This window comes from Mustela lutreola, chromosome X, assembly GCF_030435805.1.
Source record: "Mustela lutreola isolate mMusLut2 chromosome X, mMusLut2.pri, whole genome shotgun sequence".
Lineage (NCBI taxonomy): Eukaryota > Metazoa > Chordata > Mammalia > Carnivora > Mustelidae > Mustela > Mustela lutreola.
Genome location: NC_081308.1, coordinates 64,049,906 through 64,064,100, shown reverse-complemented (window position 1 = coordinate 64,064,100; position 14,195 = coordinate 64,049,906). Strand labels below are relative to the sequence as shown.

At 42.4% G+C, this 14,195-nt stretch overlaps 1 protein-coding gene and 1 pseudogene across 3 annotated transcripts in view; one reads left to right on the top strand and one right to left on the bottom strand.

The window, feature by feature from the left end:
- The window catches only part of OGT (O-linked N-acetylglucosamine (GlcNAc) transferase), a 35,596-nt gene extending 29,637 nt beyond the window's left edge, over window positions 1–5,959 (bottom strand). Inside the window, exons 1-3 of one of the 3 annotated variants that reach the window (XM_059156432.1) lie at window positions 5,698–5,959; window positions 2,737–2,917; window positions 1,629–1,872 (exon numbers count right to left, since the gene is read on the bottom strand). In XM_059156432.1, coding sequence (XP_059012415.1) covers window positions 1,629–1,872; window positions 2,737–2,917; window positions 5,698–5,734 — 462 coding nt within the window. In that variant the 5' untranslated portion in view covers window positions 5,735–5,959. The remainder of the gene's footprint in view (window positions 1–1,628; window positions 1,873–2,736; window positions 2,918–5,697) is intronic. The other 2 variants (XM_059156430.1, XM_059156431.1) reach the window with 2 other exon arrangements.
- Window positions 5,960–6,519: 560 nt separating this feature from the next.
- LOC131820978 (suppressor of cytokine signaling 6-like) lies at window positions 6,520–10,464 on the top strand (annotated as a pseudogene).
- Window positions 10,465–14,195: the final 3,731 nt, after the last annotated feature.

Here is a 14,195-nt window from a genome sequence, read left to right as displayed (position 1 = left end):
AGGATACAATCAATGGTTTTCAAACTGTACTCAACAGCTGCCTTGAGCGATGGGTGGCCTCTGGGCACATCATCCCTTTTTTAATCTTTTATTTCTTCTCTCTTCCGTGTTTACTTTCAAGATATTCAAGCTCAAAAGAAATGAACAAAGAAAAAAAACCTGACTCTTAAATACAGAGAACAAAGTGGTGGCTGGGGGGGGGGGTGGAATTGGCGAAGGGGATTAAGATACACTTATTGTGAGGAGCACTGAGTAATGTATAGAATTGCTGAGTCACTATACTATACACCTTAAACTAATATAACACTGTATGTTAATGTTATGTGACTTTTTTTAAAAAGACAGTTACCAAGAGGAAAATAATTATATTCAGGCTCAGGTTTTAATATCTTACTTCTCCATTACTGACTGTGTGATCCCAAGAAAGTTACAGGACCCGACTCTCCCGACTCTCTCTTTTAACTGGTAAAACTGGCAATAATACTATCTACTTCAAAGGATCATAAGCATTAAGACCAGTATCTGAAACAACTGGCACAGTATTTGAGCTCATAGCAGATTTTCAATAAATGGTAGCTAACATAATTAACTTAACTAACATAAATAACTTCCACACTTGTTGCAAAACTAAATGTAGACCACTTAGCTTGGTTATGTACCCTTCATTTTTTCTGGAGACCTACACTCCTTCTATCATTACCTCTTAAGTTTATATCTATCTGTAGTTCTTTCTTAACTACATCCAAAGTTCTGAGGGCCAGTCTTACTTTTTTTTATCAATCTTTCAGAGACCCTACCTAACTCAATGTGAACTTAAATGTCTGCCAGCTGGGCCTCACTTGTCCGCCAGAGAACATCAGCAATTTAGCCCCCCAAATTTAAAGATTTTATTTATTTGTCAGAGAGAGAGAGAGCAAGCAAGCACAGGCAGACAGAATGTCAGGCAGAGGCAGAGGGAGAAGCAGGCTCCCCGCCGAGCAAGGAGCCTGATGCGGGACTTGATCCCAGGACGCTGGGACCATGACCTGAGCCAAAGGGAGCTGCTTAATCAACTGAGCCACCCAGGCGTCCCAAGCCCCCCAAATTTAAAAACTAATCAAAAACCTGGCTTGGATGCTATTGCCTCAATTCTACCATTTGTAATTATGTTGAACAAAAACAGAATAAGCTACTGAGGAACACATTTCCCAGCCTAGTTTTCATGTCACTGACCCACACAATAGCGTCCTGTTATAACTATTTCCTATTACAGATTAAGGCCCTTCATCCAGTATGCCTTGAAAATCAATTAACTGTTACAAATACCTATCAGAACATATCCAAATTTAATCAAAACAACCCCCCCAAATGTCATATGTTCTGCATTTTTACAGTCATTATAAAAATAGGTGTAGAACTTCTTGCAATAAGGGTAATTTTTATGCTTTTTAAATGTAACTTGCTAGATAAAACTAATTTTTTAAAACATAATACAGATCCAGTCCAAGCAATTTCACCATTTTAAGTCATCAAACATTTCTAACTCTTAACTTCATTCCATCCAAAAACCTATTTAATGTCTGAAGTAGCAGGCTATTTCCCTGTGGGCTTTTGTAAAGGGAAATAATAACCATTAAAATGTTACTCACAGGATTGTACTGAAGAGCAGAGACGTAAGCTTGTACTGCCCCTTCCATGTCACCTGCTGCTACCAATGCGGCTGCCAGGTTAATATAACCATCGATGAAATCTGGTTTGAGACGCAGTGCGTGCCGATAGTGCTCAATTGCTTCCTGTAACTGCCCTCTTTCCTTGTACACGTTCCCCAAATTCGAATAGGCTTCTGCCAGAAGGGGGTTCTGTTTAATTGCCAGAGTGCTAAAGTGAGCAGATCTGGAAAAAGCGAAAAGTGTTGATACATGGGTATGCGTGTCACAGAGAGAAGGTATGGCCCACACGCACTCAGTTTCTGAAGCTCCTGTGCTATTACTGCTGACTGTGTAACAAGACAGTATCTTTCAACTACTGTAGGGTAGGAAATATTTTGGAAATCAAAATTTTCCAAAAGTAGAGGGATCCCCGACTTCAAGTTGGAATCCTTTTTTCTTATGAGATAAAATTTTTACCAAAGTCTTATCAAACTGCCACACTGTAAAGACATGAACACTAAGATCAAGAATGAAAATGCTATGGGCATGACCCTTATTTCCATTTGTTGATTAAAATGTAATGACATTCATCTTTTAATGTCTAAATAAGCCAGAATGGCAATTTATTAAAAGGGTAAGATAGATTCTTCCCTTTTGATTAATTCAACTGGTGAGCTAAAAGTAGCGTATCATAACAATTTGTGCATCTGCAACTTGAACCACATATGCACCTCCTACCACAGCAACATACACCATCATTTCTGAGCATTTCCATTCCTCAAACTGACAAAGCTTACAAAGGTGAGACAGGATGCTCAGATGGAATAAATTATTCTTAGTATACCTGAAGAGAGTTAAGAAGGCAGATGTAGGTGGGAAAATCTAGAAAAGGTCCCTAGTCATACTGAGAATATAAACACCACAACGAAAGAAAGGAGAAAAACTGGCAGCTGGGCATGTCCCAAGTGGGCAAAAGAGCAGATGTGCGTTGGTGGCTTAGTTGAAACCCAGTACTGGGAAAATTTCAAGTTCAAATATTTAAGTATCATTTTTTTAAGCTCAGCACCCAGAGGCAGCAATCACCAGCAGGTATCCCCACATCTCCTACCTGTCCAGCCTTCGACACTGGAAGTGTATAGATGAAAGTAATAAAAGCACACCAGTATTGTCTGGCTCTTGTCTCCAGAGCTGCATGCAGTGTCTCTCAGCTGCCTCAAAATCTCCTGCCTGATATTCTCGATGTGCCAACTCAGCTAACCCTTGGAAGGAAAGCATACGTTTCGTTGGTTCTGGAGAATCATCAAAACATTTGAGGGAAGGAGGGGGGAAAACAAAAAGTTAGAAATGCAAACAAAAAAATGTAAAAATATGGTATATTAAACTCAAAGATGAAAACGCTTGAAACTATGTAAAGCACTAGAGTGTTCTGCACTAATTTATACCTCCACATTAACATCAGGTGCAGAATTGGCATTTTTAGAATTCACCATTAACTTTTCTTTCCCAGACCAGATAGAAACATTTACTTCCAAATAAGATTATTTTTATGAACAAAAATACTTTGTACTTTTAAATCATAAGACAGAGGTAGCATCTAAAGAGTCACCAAACATTATCCCCTGTCTTAGTTAACATACAGAAACAAAATATACAACATGATTTGCAAGGTCACAAAGATTTAATGTCAGAACCACCTACTGGAAACTTAATAAACACTCTGTCCATGTTTCAAGTTGCATTTGTGGGGGGTGGGATACTGGTAACAATCTCTCTCTTCAACTGACTGGGAGCACCACCTGTGTTTTTAACTCTTGAAATTACAAGAATGTATTGGTAATTTCTCTACTTTGTTTTTTATTAAGGGATACACTTGAAACCAGCACTAAGGGGGAAAACGTTAAAAGCCAAGGTGCTATTTTTAAAACAGCTGATAAACAACATGAATTAGTCTCTTAGGAGCCAAAATATTTAAAGAGGTCATCAAACCTTTTAAGTTAAGAACCAAGACTATATTGCTCCTCTATTCCCAATTCACAATGGAGACCAAGTTAGCTAAATCCCACCCATACTGGTTTAAAACTAGCATTTTCCAAGAGCTCTGACACTGACTAAAGGATTAAGACATTGCAAACAACCCTAAATAAACCAAGCAGTTACCTACAACTGCAATGATTTTTAGGAAGAATGGGGAAATGCTCAAATATAAGACCATTCGATAAAGTGGGGCAGAATGAGTAACAAATGAAAGCACTGTGTAAGTGACTTAATTCAGATACATAAAGGGTACAGCTAAAGCCCAGAGAGGGGGAGAGAAACAACCACAGACTGCCTGTCTCAACTGTAAACAATTCCTTAAACAATGATACATTACTAGGAATTTGATCATGGCACTTTCATTAGGAGGTTGGAATGGGAAACCATGCACAAATTACTTCAATTCTACCAAGGTCACAGTGACAAGCTCAAATTTGAGCCTTGTACCCCAACCCTTAGAGCTGGCAAGTGATCCATATACTCAGGAAAGCAAAGTAAATTTCCTGACAGAACATAAAGCTGACCACTACACAATAGCAGAGACATGCATCCAAATCTGGGTGAGGTGGTATCTCAAGTAGAAACTAGTGAAATAATGACATTTTAGACAAGTCTCTGGAACTTCCTAGCCCCTCATTTCAACACACTATCAACTTTCAAAGCCCCTTTATCTGCTAATATTAACACTTGAAATGACAACTTCCTCAAAGTAACACAGAAAAGGGCAAGCTCATACAGACTCTTACATCTTTTAAAATCCCTGGAAAGAAGGGAAACGCTGATCACGAGATCCCACTACCCACAATCATACGGATTAAGATCAACGAAGGATTCTATTACTTCCTGCACAATGTCCAAAAATAATAAAACCCTTGACACATCTCAACTGAGAAACAACAAAATAACCTCGTGGGAAACCTTAGAACCGCAGCTCAGTTTACCCCCCTTCCGCCCCAAATAGCCTCAATATGGAAAGGCAGCTGAAGGACACTCCTATAATTTGGTCCTCTTATTTTTAGTACCGAATGCTCTCGACTGAATTGTCTAAAAGGGCAACCGCCTTGCACTTGTGCAGCTACACTCCAGTTGCTTTACAAACTCTTCAAGCAAGGATGAAAACTTAAAAAAATACACACCCTATGAATAAAGAGACACTAAGCTAAAGAATGGGGATGGAAGACCCAGAGGCGGCGGCGGAGGAATACACGGAGAAAGTAACACAAAGCAGGAATTCGGCGGGCAGGGTGGTCAACGCCAAAGCACCCGCACCAGGGTGGTTTCTCCCCGAGGGTAGGAAGTGGACCGCAGGGCTGGCAACCTCGCGAAGGGAAGGGTGTGGTTCCCCGCGGGAGGGGAGGGAAGATGGGATCGGAAATCCAGGCTGGGGGCAGCGGGTGGAATTGGGCGATGGCAACAGGAACCCCTGGAAATTTCCAATCTAAACCGGGGCCGCTCGACCGAAACACCACCAAAAAGGCGCTGCCCAGCGGGGTGCTGCTCAGTAGCCCCTCTTCTCGAGGTTACTTACAGCACACCAAGGAGCTTCTGCTTGTCCTCGGGTGATGCAAAGTGAGGACATGATTACATTGGAATGGCACCCCCGCCCTAGATTGACAGAGAAGAACCAAATCTGGCTAAGGGGAAAGGGCTGGAGGGGGAAGAGAAGGGGGCGGTGGGCTGAATTCGGGGAGAAAACGACTGCGAAGGAGAGTGAAAGGGCAGGGATTCCAATGCAGTCCATTCTGAGACGTTCTAAGCGCGCACGTGTGGCAGAGGCGTCCCGAGAGAGTCAGCAGCTAGAAAATTTATGGGGTTAAAAAAGCAAAAAAATGGAAGCAGAAAGCAAGCAAGAAAAGAGGAAATGTTCGAGGAGCGGACAGCAGAAAACCCGAACAGATGCCGGTAGACGACGAAAAGCTCAGCAATGCCACTGATGTAATGGGGATGGCTAGGGGTAAGGAAGGGAGTGATGAGAGGTCGAGGACGGCGCGAGACCCCGACGGGGCGTCTGCCAAGGTAGAACGGACACCGGTACCTGTGCTGTCGGCCACGTTGCCCACGGAAGACGCCATCTGGAGCTTCTTGAAGGAGAACGAGAGGAGGGTAATTGACCCGCTGCCGCCACTACTGGCAAGAATGTTTCTAGAGGTAGTAAAAAGAGGGCGGCAGCCGTACCAATGTTTTGGCAGGCTTAAGCGGCGGCAGCAGTTACAGGCTTCGAACCTTAGGAACTCTGGTTGGCCATCTACCTCTCACGGTCTTGAAATGGCGGCGACGGCTCCTCGGCCGAAACAACACGGGCCGGAACTACTTTCTGTTACAATCAAGTACCAGCGCGGAAGTAGCGCGGTAACCAGCGCTACCGACAAAATGACTATAATCAAAGTCGCTGGCTCCTCTGTAACCTTCCGCCCAGGGCCCATTGCGACAAACACGATTGTGTCGAGAGCGCATGCGAGCAACCCTGTCAACCCTACTCGCGCTTAGGGCACCGGCTGGGGCAGGAGCCGCCAAGTTTTTCAATAGCGAAGCGGAGGGTTAAAAAGAAATCCGTCTACACGACGGATACATTTTTGTCGGAGTTGTGCGGTCTGTTACCTAGCCGGTAGTGAAGGTTTTTGGTACCAATGCCAGAGGAGTCTAAAAAATTCCATCAACTTTATTCGTGTAAAAATTGATAGTTACAAGGTTGATGGATCAATCTGAGCAAGTGAATTTAAAGGTTTCTATTTCAAATACTGAGCTGTTGTTCAAAACGATGGCGGAGAAGGTTATAATTGGAACGAGTCTCAATTCTGATTCCACCCACTGATCTCAGCACTTTGGATGAAAGACATTGATACTCTCACCGGGCCGAATGAACCTGAACATCTCAGATCGTAGGCATACAGTTCAAAATTTCAAAATCGTTTTGGTGTGCAGCGTAGTTCTGCCCACGGTCTTCGGGCAAATGCTTCATAACTCGGGACATGCTGAGAGTTTGCATTCCAAAAGGAACCATAAAAATGTTAAAGATGATTCATATTCGTCAAAATTCTTGACTCTCTTCTGAATTGTAACTTCACTTCCCCCAGATAGCTTTGCAGATCCTAACAATCGATGATTACATTTAGCTCAAGGCAGCTCAACAATGACATTAATTCACTTGCCATCTACCTAAAACCACACATCCAGATTGAGTCTGAATTGCTTCCACTTCCCTGAACAAATCAACCCTTATGATCGTCCTGTAGTTTCAAGTCCATTGTTCCGATATTTTGTAACATTGGTATTAATTTATATCTCCTTGTTGAAAGGATTTGAGTTACCTTGTCACATCAGCAAGAAATTTTTATAAGCCCATGGAGGCAACAAGTTGGATCTCTCAGAGCTTTTTTATTTCAAAAAGTCATCCTTGATCTAAGAAAACAGGTCAGTGAATTTCTTCAAAACGTTTCTACTGCCTTGTCATTTGACTATTAAAAAAAAAAAAAACCTAAGCCTTCAAGTTCTGCTTCAATTTCTTCAGCACAGTTCATAAACTGTTAATTATGGATATGAGTGCAGAGAAAATTCATGCTGATAATTTCTTCCATCACATCTGATGATTAATAGTCACATGCAATGAAAAAGACCAAGTTCAATCCACAGACTCTCTCTGGAAATTGGGTACCAACCTCTTCCAACCTCTTCTCTCAGATTCGGTTAACTGGGTAAACGTTTTCTATCCGTTCTCATTACAGGTGCCCCATCTGTGGCAAATAAACTCAGCTTTTCAGCTTTTAGAACAGACTTCTCAGATTCCACTGGCAGATGTTTAGGCCTTGCTGATTAGCAGGTGCTAGCTAATTAAGTAAAACTCTTTTTGTTATTCAATGTTAGGTCATGTTCCCTGTGAGGCAGGCTATTGGGCTTATCCCTACTTGTGATCTAAGTTTCCTTATCCCGAGAGAGAGAGAGAGAGAGAGAGAGAGAGAGAGAGGAGTCAGAGGATATTATGATACATTTTGCTGCTGTGAGAGGCTGGATGGTGAGACTCACAGTGCTTCAATCAGGAAAAATCCCAGCTGAAGTCTCAAGAACCTGCTCCAGGTACCTTCCGGGCATAGCACCTGGAAGGTTTCGTCTGAAGGACTCGCTAATGGGACAAACACACCGTCTTTGGCCAATCAAGTAAACATTTCCTAGCACATCCCTTTGTGCAAGGCACGGTGGGGGGCACGGCAATCGGCAGGAGATCTTCGCCCCCGGGGAACTTGAAGCCCAGTTAGGCAGACACAAAAAGCCACTGGAGCATAAAACAAGAGTATTAGGTGCTAGAATATGTGAAGGTCTATAACTATCTGGAGAGAGAACGGTCTCTTCAGGCTGGAGACCTGACCTGGGCATGGAAGAGGTTTTTTGTGTATTCTCGTTCACCCTGATTTCTGGCTATTTTTTCCCTCCCTTTCAGGGGCAGTGAATCTAAATTCAGAATCGTCTGAAATAAATCAGCCCCGTTTTCCACCCGAACCCCAAACTTTGCCTGCATGCTAACATCGCTAATGACGTATTCGGGTTTTGTTACCGTGCAGCGAATTGCCACCAGTTAGTTTCGCGGCTTCCAGCCGCACGCATTTCGCAGCCCTCGTGCCGGCTTTGGCAGAGGGAGCGGGAGTCACGCTCTGGCCGCCGCCGCCACCACCCGCCGCGCTGCTGCCGCTGGAAAATGGCTCCAAGGGTTAAACGAAGCTGGAGAAACACACGTGGATGGATGCCGCACCGCAGGGTTCTCCGGCTGTTCGGGAATAACATTCCAGAGAGGGACTGAGCCCTGGGGGATTAGAGAACGCGTCATCACGAAGAAAAGTAGTCTTAAAACCTTCCAGAAATCTTTGAACCTGAATAAAAGTAAACGAGCTCCTGACTTCATGATAGACCATAAGCATCCCTAAGCCAGTGTTTGGAAACCACGATTCCTTGTTTGGTAGCTGCTAAGGGAGGGATATGACCGGCTGTGCTATCAACGGTGGGGATGAAAAAGATGGAAAAAATAGATCAAAGAGTCAAAGCTTAATGGGCACATGAAAAAGGCTACTTTCTACAGAACAAAAGCAAAAAGACAAGGGGAGCACACCCTCTGGGGGCTCCGCCAGATGAGGATACCTTTTCCTCTCCTCAGCACCTAGAGTCTTGAAAGATGTGAGAGCTCAGAGGCCAATGAGGTCCACTTCCCTTAGCAATCATGACTGTATAGTCCTACCCTGTGGCCTCTGGACCCACGAATGCTGAAGAGAGGTGTATCAAAATGGAGAAGGCGAGAGTCACGACTTTGGTTCCTTCCTCCAATCCAAGTCCAGCACGGAAGGATGTTTTTTGCTATTGGTGGTGGGTTTTTTTTTTTTTTTTAAGATTTTATTTATTTATTTGACAGGTCACAAGTAGGCAGAGAGGCAGGCAGAGAGAGAGGGGGAAGCAGGCTCCCCACCAAGCAGAGAGCCCGATTCGGGGCTCAATTTCAGGACCCTGGGATCATGACCTGAACCGAAGGCAGAGGTTTTAACCCACTGAGCCACCCAGGTGCCCCACGCAAGGATGTTTGAAAAGATTTTCAGTCTTCAGCCCAGCACTGTGTGCCAAGAGCAAGATAATTCATAAAGGAGCTCGGAATCCCAGAATGGAGACTTGCAATGTCTCCTCAATGAACACGTGTCTGTAGTTAGTGGACATACACCTCAGTACTGCATTTGGTATTCTGGATCCTTCCAATGGAAGTTCCAGCACTGCCTTCTAAGTGTTTGGGGGAGGGACAGGGGGAAGCTTTCTCTGAAAATGGAAGTCAGGTAGACCAGGGCCCTACAGTCATTGCCCCCAGGGATCTTTGGGGATCAGTCTGTGAATGGCTTGTTGACACCATAGTCATCACATTGCAGAGTCCAAGAACAAGACATGATGATGTCCCCCCACGCTCACCATTGCTGACTCCAGGGCAGAATAATCAAATCCAAAGGAACTTCAGTGGACTCACGGCCACAGATGTCCTTGTGTCTAAAATTATGGGCTATCGGGGTGCCTGGGGGGCTCAGTCGGTTAAGCATCTGCCTTCAGCTCAGGTCATGACCCCAGGGTCCTGGTTTTGAGCCCCATGTCAGCAGGGGGAGGGGGTCCCTACTCAGTGGGAAGTCGGCTTCTGCTTCTCCCTCTGTTGCTTCCCCCACCAGTGCACTCTCCCTCTCTCTCTCAAATAATTTTTTTTAAATCCTTAAAAAATAAAATCAAATTATGTGCTATCATTTGAATTTTGATCCTGACTCTGCTCCTGGGGTTGCAAGAGTTTATGACTCAATGAAAAGTAGTGGTCTTATGGTTGTGACAAGCCTTATAAAGATGATACTGGGAACCAGTCACATGCTGGGAAGCAGAAGGAAATCTAGTAAATGTGCCAGATGGTTCCTTTCTTGTTCTGGATAGTTCTGATGACTGTTATCTTTTAAGCTGGAGCTTTTGCTCCCATGGTAAAAACACTTCACACTAGAACTGGGCTCTCAAACGGTAGGTTTCACTTTGATGAACAATCAGATGTGGATAGACAATTCCTGATCTAATTAAACATTCAACCAGGGACTCTAAAAACAGAGCTTTGTGTTGTTATTCAGGGCCTTCGTTGCCTAAATTGCTATTCAACCGGTCAGACTTACCAGTTGAATATCATGATTTCATGCAGGTGCTTTCTTTGTAATACCTGTCTCATTTTATTATGTTTCTGTACACCAGAAGAGACTTAATTCAAAACCTGCCTTTGCTGAATAAAATGAAGGATTAGTGACAAGAGCAGCATTCATGAAAATGAGGAGAACTCTGCATCCTGCACTTTGAGTTCAAGAAAAAAAAATGAAATACAGTTTGCAAACTTGCATTGCTATTAAAACCTTCTGCAGGGGCTCCTGGGTGGCTCAGTGGATTAAGCTGCTGCCTTTGGCTCAGGTCATGATCTCAGGGTCCTGTGATCGAGCCCCGAATTGGGCTTTCTGCTCAGCAGGGAGTCTGCTTCCTCCTCTCGTTCTCTGCCTGCCTCTCTGCCTGCTTGTCATCTCTCTCTGTCAAATAAATAAATAAAATATTTTAAAAAAATAAAAAACCTTCTGCAGCTACAACTCTCAGAGTTTTTGATGAAAAGAGTAATCAATTTGTTTAGGGGTGGGGAAGGGTTAGCGAGGTGTCCTGAGTTTGCTTTTGGTTCTTTAAAATGGAAAGTCTTGGGGCACCTGGGTGGCTCAGTGGGTTAAGCCTCTGCCTTCGGCTCAGGTCATGACCCTAGGGTCCTGGGATCAGGCCTTGAGTCGGGCTCTCTGCTCAGCAGGGAGCCTGCTTCCCTCTCTCTCTCTGCCTGCTTCTCTGCCTACTTGTGATCTCTGTCAAATGAATAAATGAAATCTTTAAAAAAATTTTAAAAATAAAATGGAAAGTCTTGAGGTTTTAGAAATGTGAATTATCTTCCATCATGGACCAAAAAAAAAAAAAAAAAAAATCACCACGTGAATTAGCAGATTCTCCTTAATCCACCACCCCCCACCATCCTGCACTGCTGTCTACTGTGATTTCTATGCATTGAGAACACATTGCACGTGTATTCAACCCACAGTAAAGCTGAATGAAAGTTTGGGGTTAAAAATTGTTTTCTCCTTAAATGGCCTATTTTCAAAAGGTAGTATGAAAGAGACATATTCATGTGATAAAATGCATAATTTACATACACTGAAAATGATTTTTTAATCTCATAGTTTAGAAAGATTTAGAATTGTGAATTAACAACACTCTTTTCTCAATTATTTTTTAGATTGTGCTAATTATCTGGTTGTGAAAAGTTGTATTTTTCCACTGCCTTCATTTTCATCTAGTCGTTTGTATATTTTTTAATGACCTTACATTTAAAAAAATCTTAAAGAAATGTACGCCACCAATTTAGAAATTGTTGCCTTTCCTGCCATTAAACTCTGATACAAATTGGCATAACATATAAAGACCCATGGAACTGGAACTATTATTAAAGAAACACGATGTTAGATTTCCTATGATAGCAATTTTTCGTGTTACTTTCCTTTGCCAAATATTTTTTTTTAAGATTTTATTTATTTATTTGACAGAGATCACAAGCAGGCAGAGAGGCAGGCAGAGAGAGAGAGAGAGGGAAGCAGGCTCCCTGCTGAGCAGAGAGCCCGATGTGGGACTCGATCCCAGGAGCCTGAGATCATGACCTGAGCCGAAGGCAGCAGCTTAACCCACTGAGCCACCCAGGCACCCCCAAATATTTTCTCTTAATTTCTTCAGCTGAGTCAACAATTTCTTGGATGGAACCTGATTATACAACTCATTTTCATAAATGGATTGGATGCTCTTACAACAGTAAGCTTTATATCAAGTTTTTAATTGATTTAGATACAAGGGAAACACTGTATTGCAGTTGGATTCATATTTTTCATTAATGTACTCACTAGTAAAATGTGCTATGTGCTCGCTTCGGCAGCACATATTCTAGTAAAATGTGCTAGACTTGTCCCCTGCCCCCACCAAACACTCTAGTTCAAAAAAGTGGAAAATGTGAAGCATTATAAGAAAAATACTGGGGCGCCTGCATGGCTCAGTGGGTTAAAGCCTCTGCCTTCGGCTTGGGTCATGATTCCAGGGTCCTGGGACCGAGCCCTGCCTTGGGATCTCTGCCCAGCAGGGACCTGCTTTCTCCTCTCTCTCTCTCTCTCTCTGCCTGCCTCTCTGCCTACTTGTGATCTGTATCTGTCAAATAAATAAAATTAAAAAAAAATACTAAAACCATATCAGATATATGGAAGTCTTATTGCCTAGCATATATAGTGCTGCTTTTAAAAAGTTTGTTTATTTTTAATTTAGCTAAGTCTTGGCTAATGTGGAATCATTAGTTAATCATTTTACCTCTGATTCAGTATGGGGGGGTATCCCTAATATTTTTTAGTTATTTTGAAATGCAGAATGTTTACTCAATGCACAATGCTGTAATACAGTGTTCTGAGATTACCCAGTGCAGAACATGTTTCCAGATACACAGCCTTAAAGATAGATATGTTTGTCTATCTTTAGATGTGTTTATCTATATGTTTATCTATCTATAGATAGAAATGTTTCTAAGATGAAAGATGTAATTCTAGATGTTTCTTCCTTTGTCACTTTTTTCTATCTTCATGTGAACACAAGGGTAGAAGTCTTAAATCAGTCCCATGACTTTGTCATTCAAATGTGTCTGTTCCTGGGCGCCTGGGTGGCTCAGTAGGTTAAGCCGCTGCCTTCGGCTCAGGTCATGATCTCAGGGTCCTGGGATCGAGTCCCGCATCGGGCTCTGCTTAGCAGGGAGCCTGCTTCCTTCTCTCTCTCTGCCTGCCTCTCAGTGTACTTGTAATTTCTCTTTGTCAAATAAATAAATAAAATCTTTAAAAAAAAATGTATCTGTTCCCACTTTTTTCTCTATTTGTGTTCCTAAAGTCGGAATTGAGGTATTACCAAGGAAAGGCACAAAGCCATAATAGCACGGTACTGTGTGTTTTGACTAAAAGGGAAAAGGGTTAATTAATTTTGGTGGAGCGCTGAATGTACCTTGTTAGGGAGGCTCCTTTTTCATTTTCTGATATATTTTCGCTTAATAACATGGAACATGGGATGTTGTAATAATATAATTTAAGGTTTCACTGCAAACTATTTGAATTACGAAGATTATGAAGTTGTAAACTTGTTGTCAAATTAGTGTAAGACATTTTAAACTACTTTTTTTTTTTTGCAAAGCCACTTATTATTTTTAAATAAAACAAAATAAAATTTTCAACAAGATACTAGCTGATAGGATCCAACAAACAGTACACTGAAAGGATTATTCACCACAACCAAGTGGGATTTCTTCCTGGGCTGGGCAACCAATCAACATGATACACCCCAATAATAAAAGAAAGGTCAAGAACCATATGATCCTCTCAATAGATTCAGAAGAAGCATTTGACAAAATGTAGCATCATTTCTTGATCAAAACCCTCCGCAATGTGGGGATAGAGGGAACATCCCTCAACGTCATAAAGGCCATATACAAAAGACCCACAGCAAACATTGTCCCCAACAGGGGAAAAACTGAGAGCTTTTCCCCTAAGGTCAGAAACACGATAGGGATGCCCACTCTCATCAGGGTTGTTCAGCATGGGACTGGAAGTCCTAGCTTCAGCAATCAGACAACAAAATAAATAAAATGTATCCAAACCGACAAACAAGTCAGACTTTGATTCTTCACAGACCACCTGATACTCTTTGTGGAAAACGGCAAAGACTCCACCCCAAAATTGCTAGAACTCATGAAGCAGGTCAGCAAAGTTGCAGGATACAGAATCAATACACAGAAGACTGTTGCAAAGCGACCTATTTTTAAACAACGTTTTGAAGTCCAGTTGACAGACAATGTTACATTAGTTTCAGACATAGAACACAGTGCTTCAACAAAACTATACATTGTGCTATGCTCACAACAACTGTAGCAAATATCCTTCACCACAGGGTGCCATGCCAATA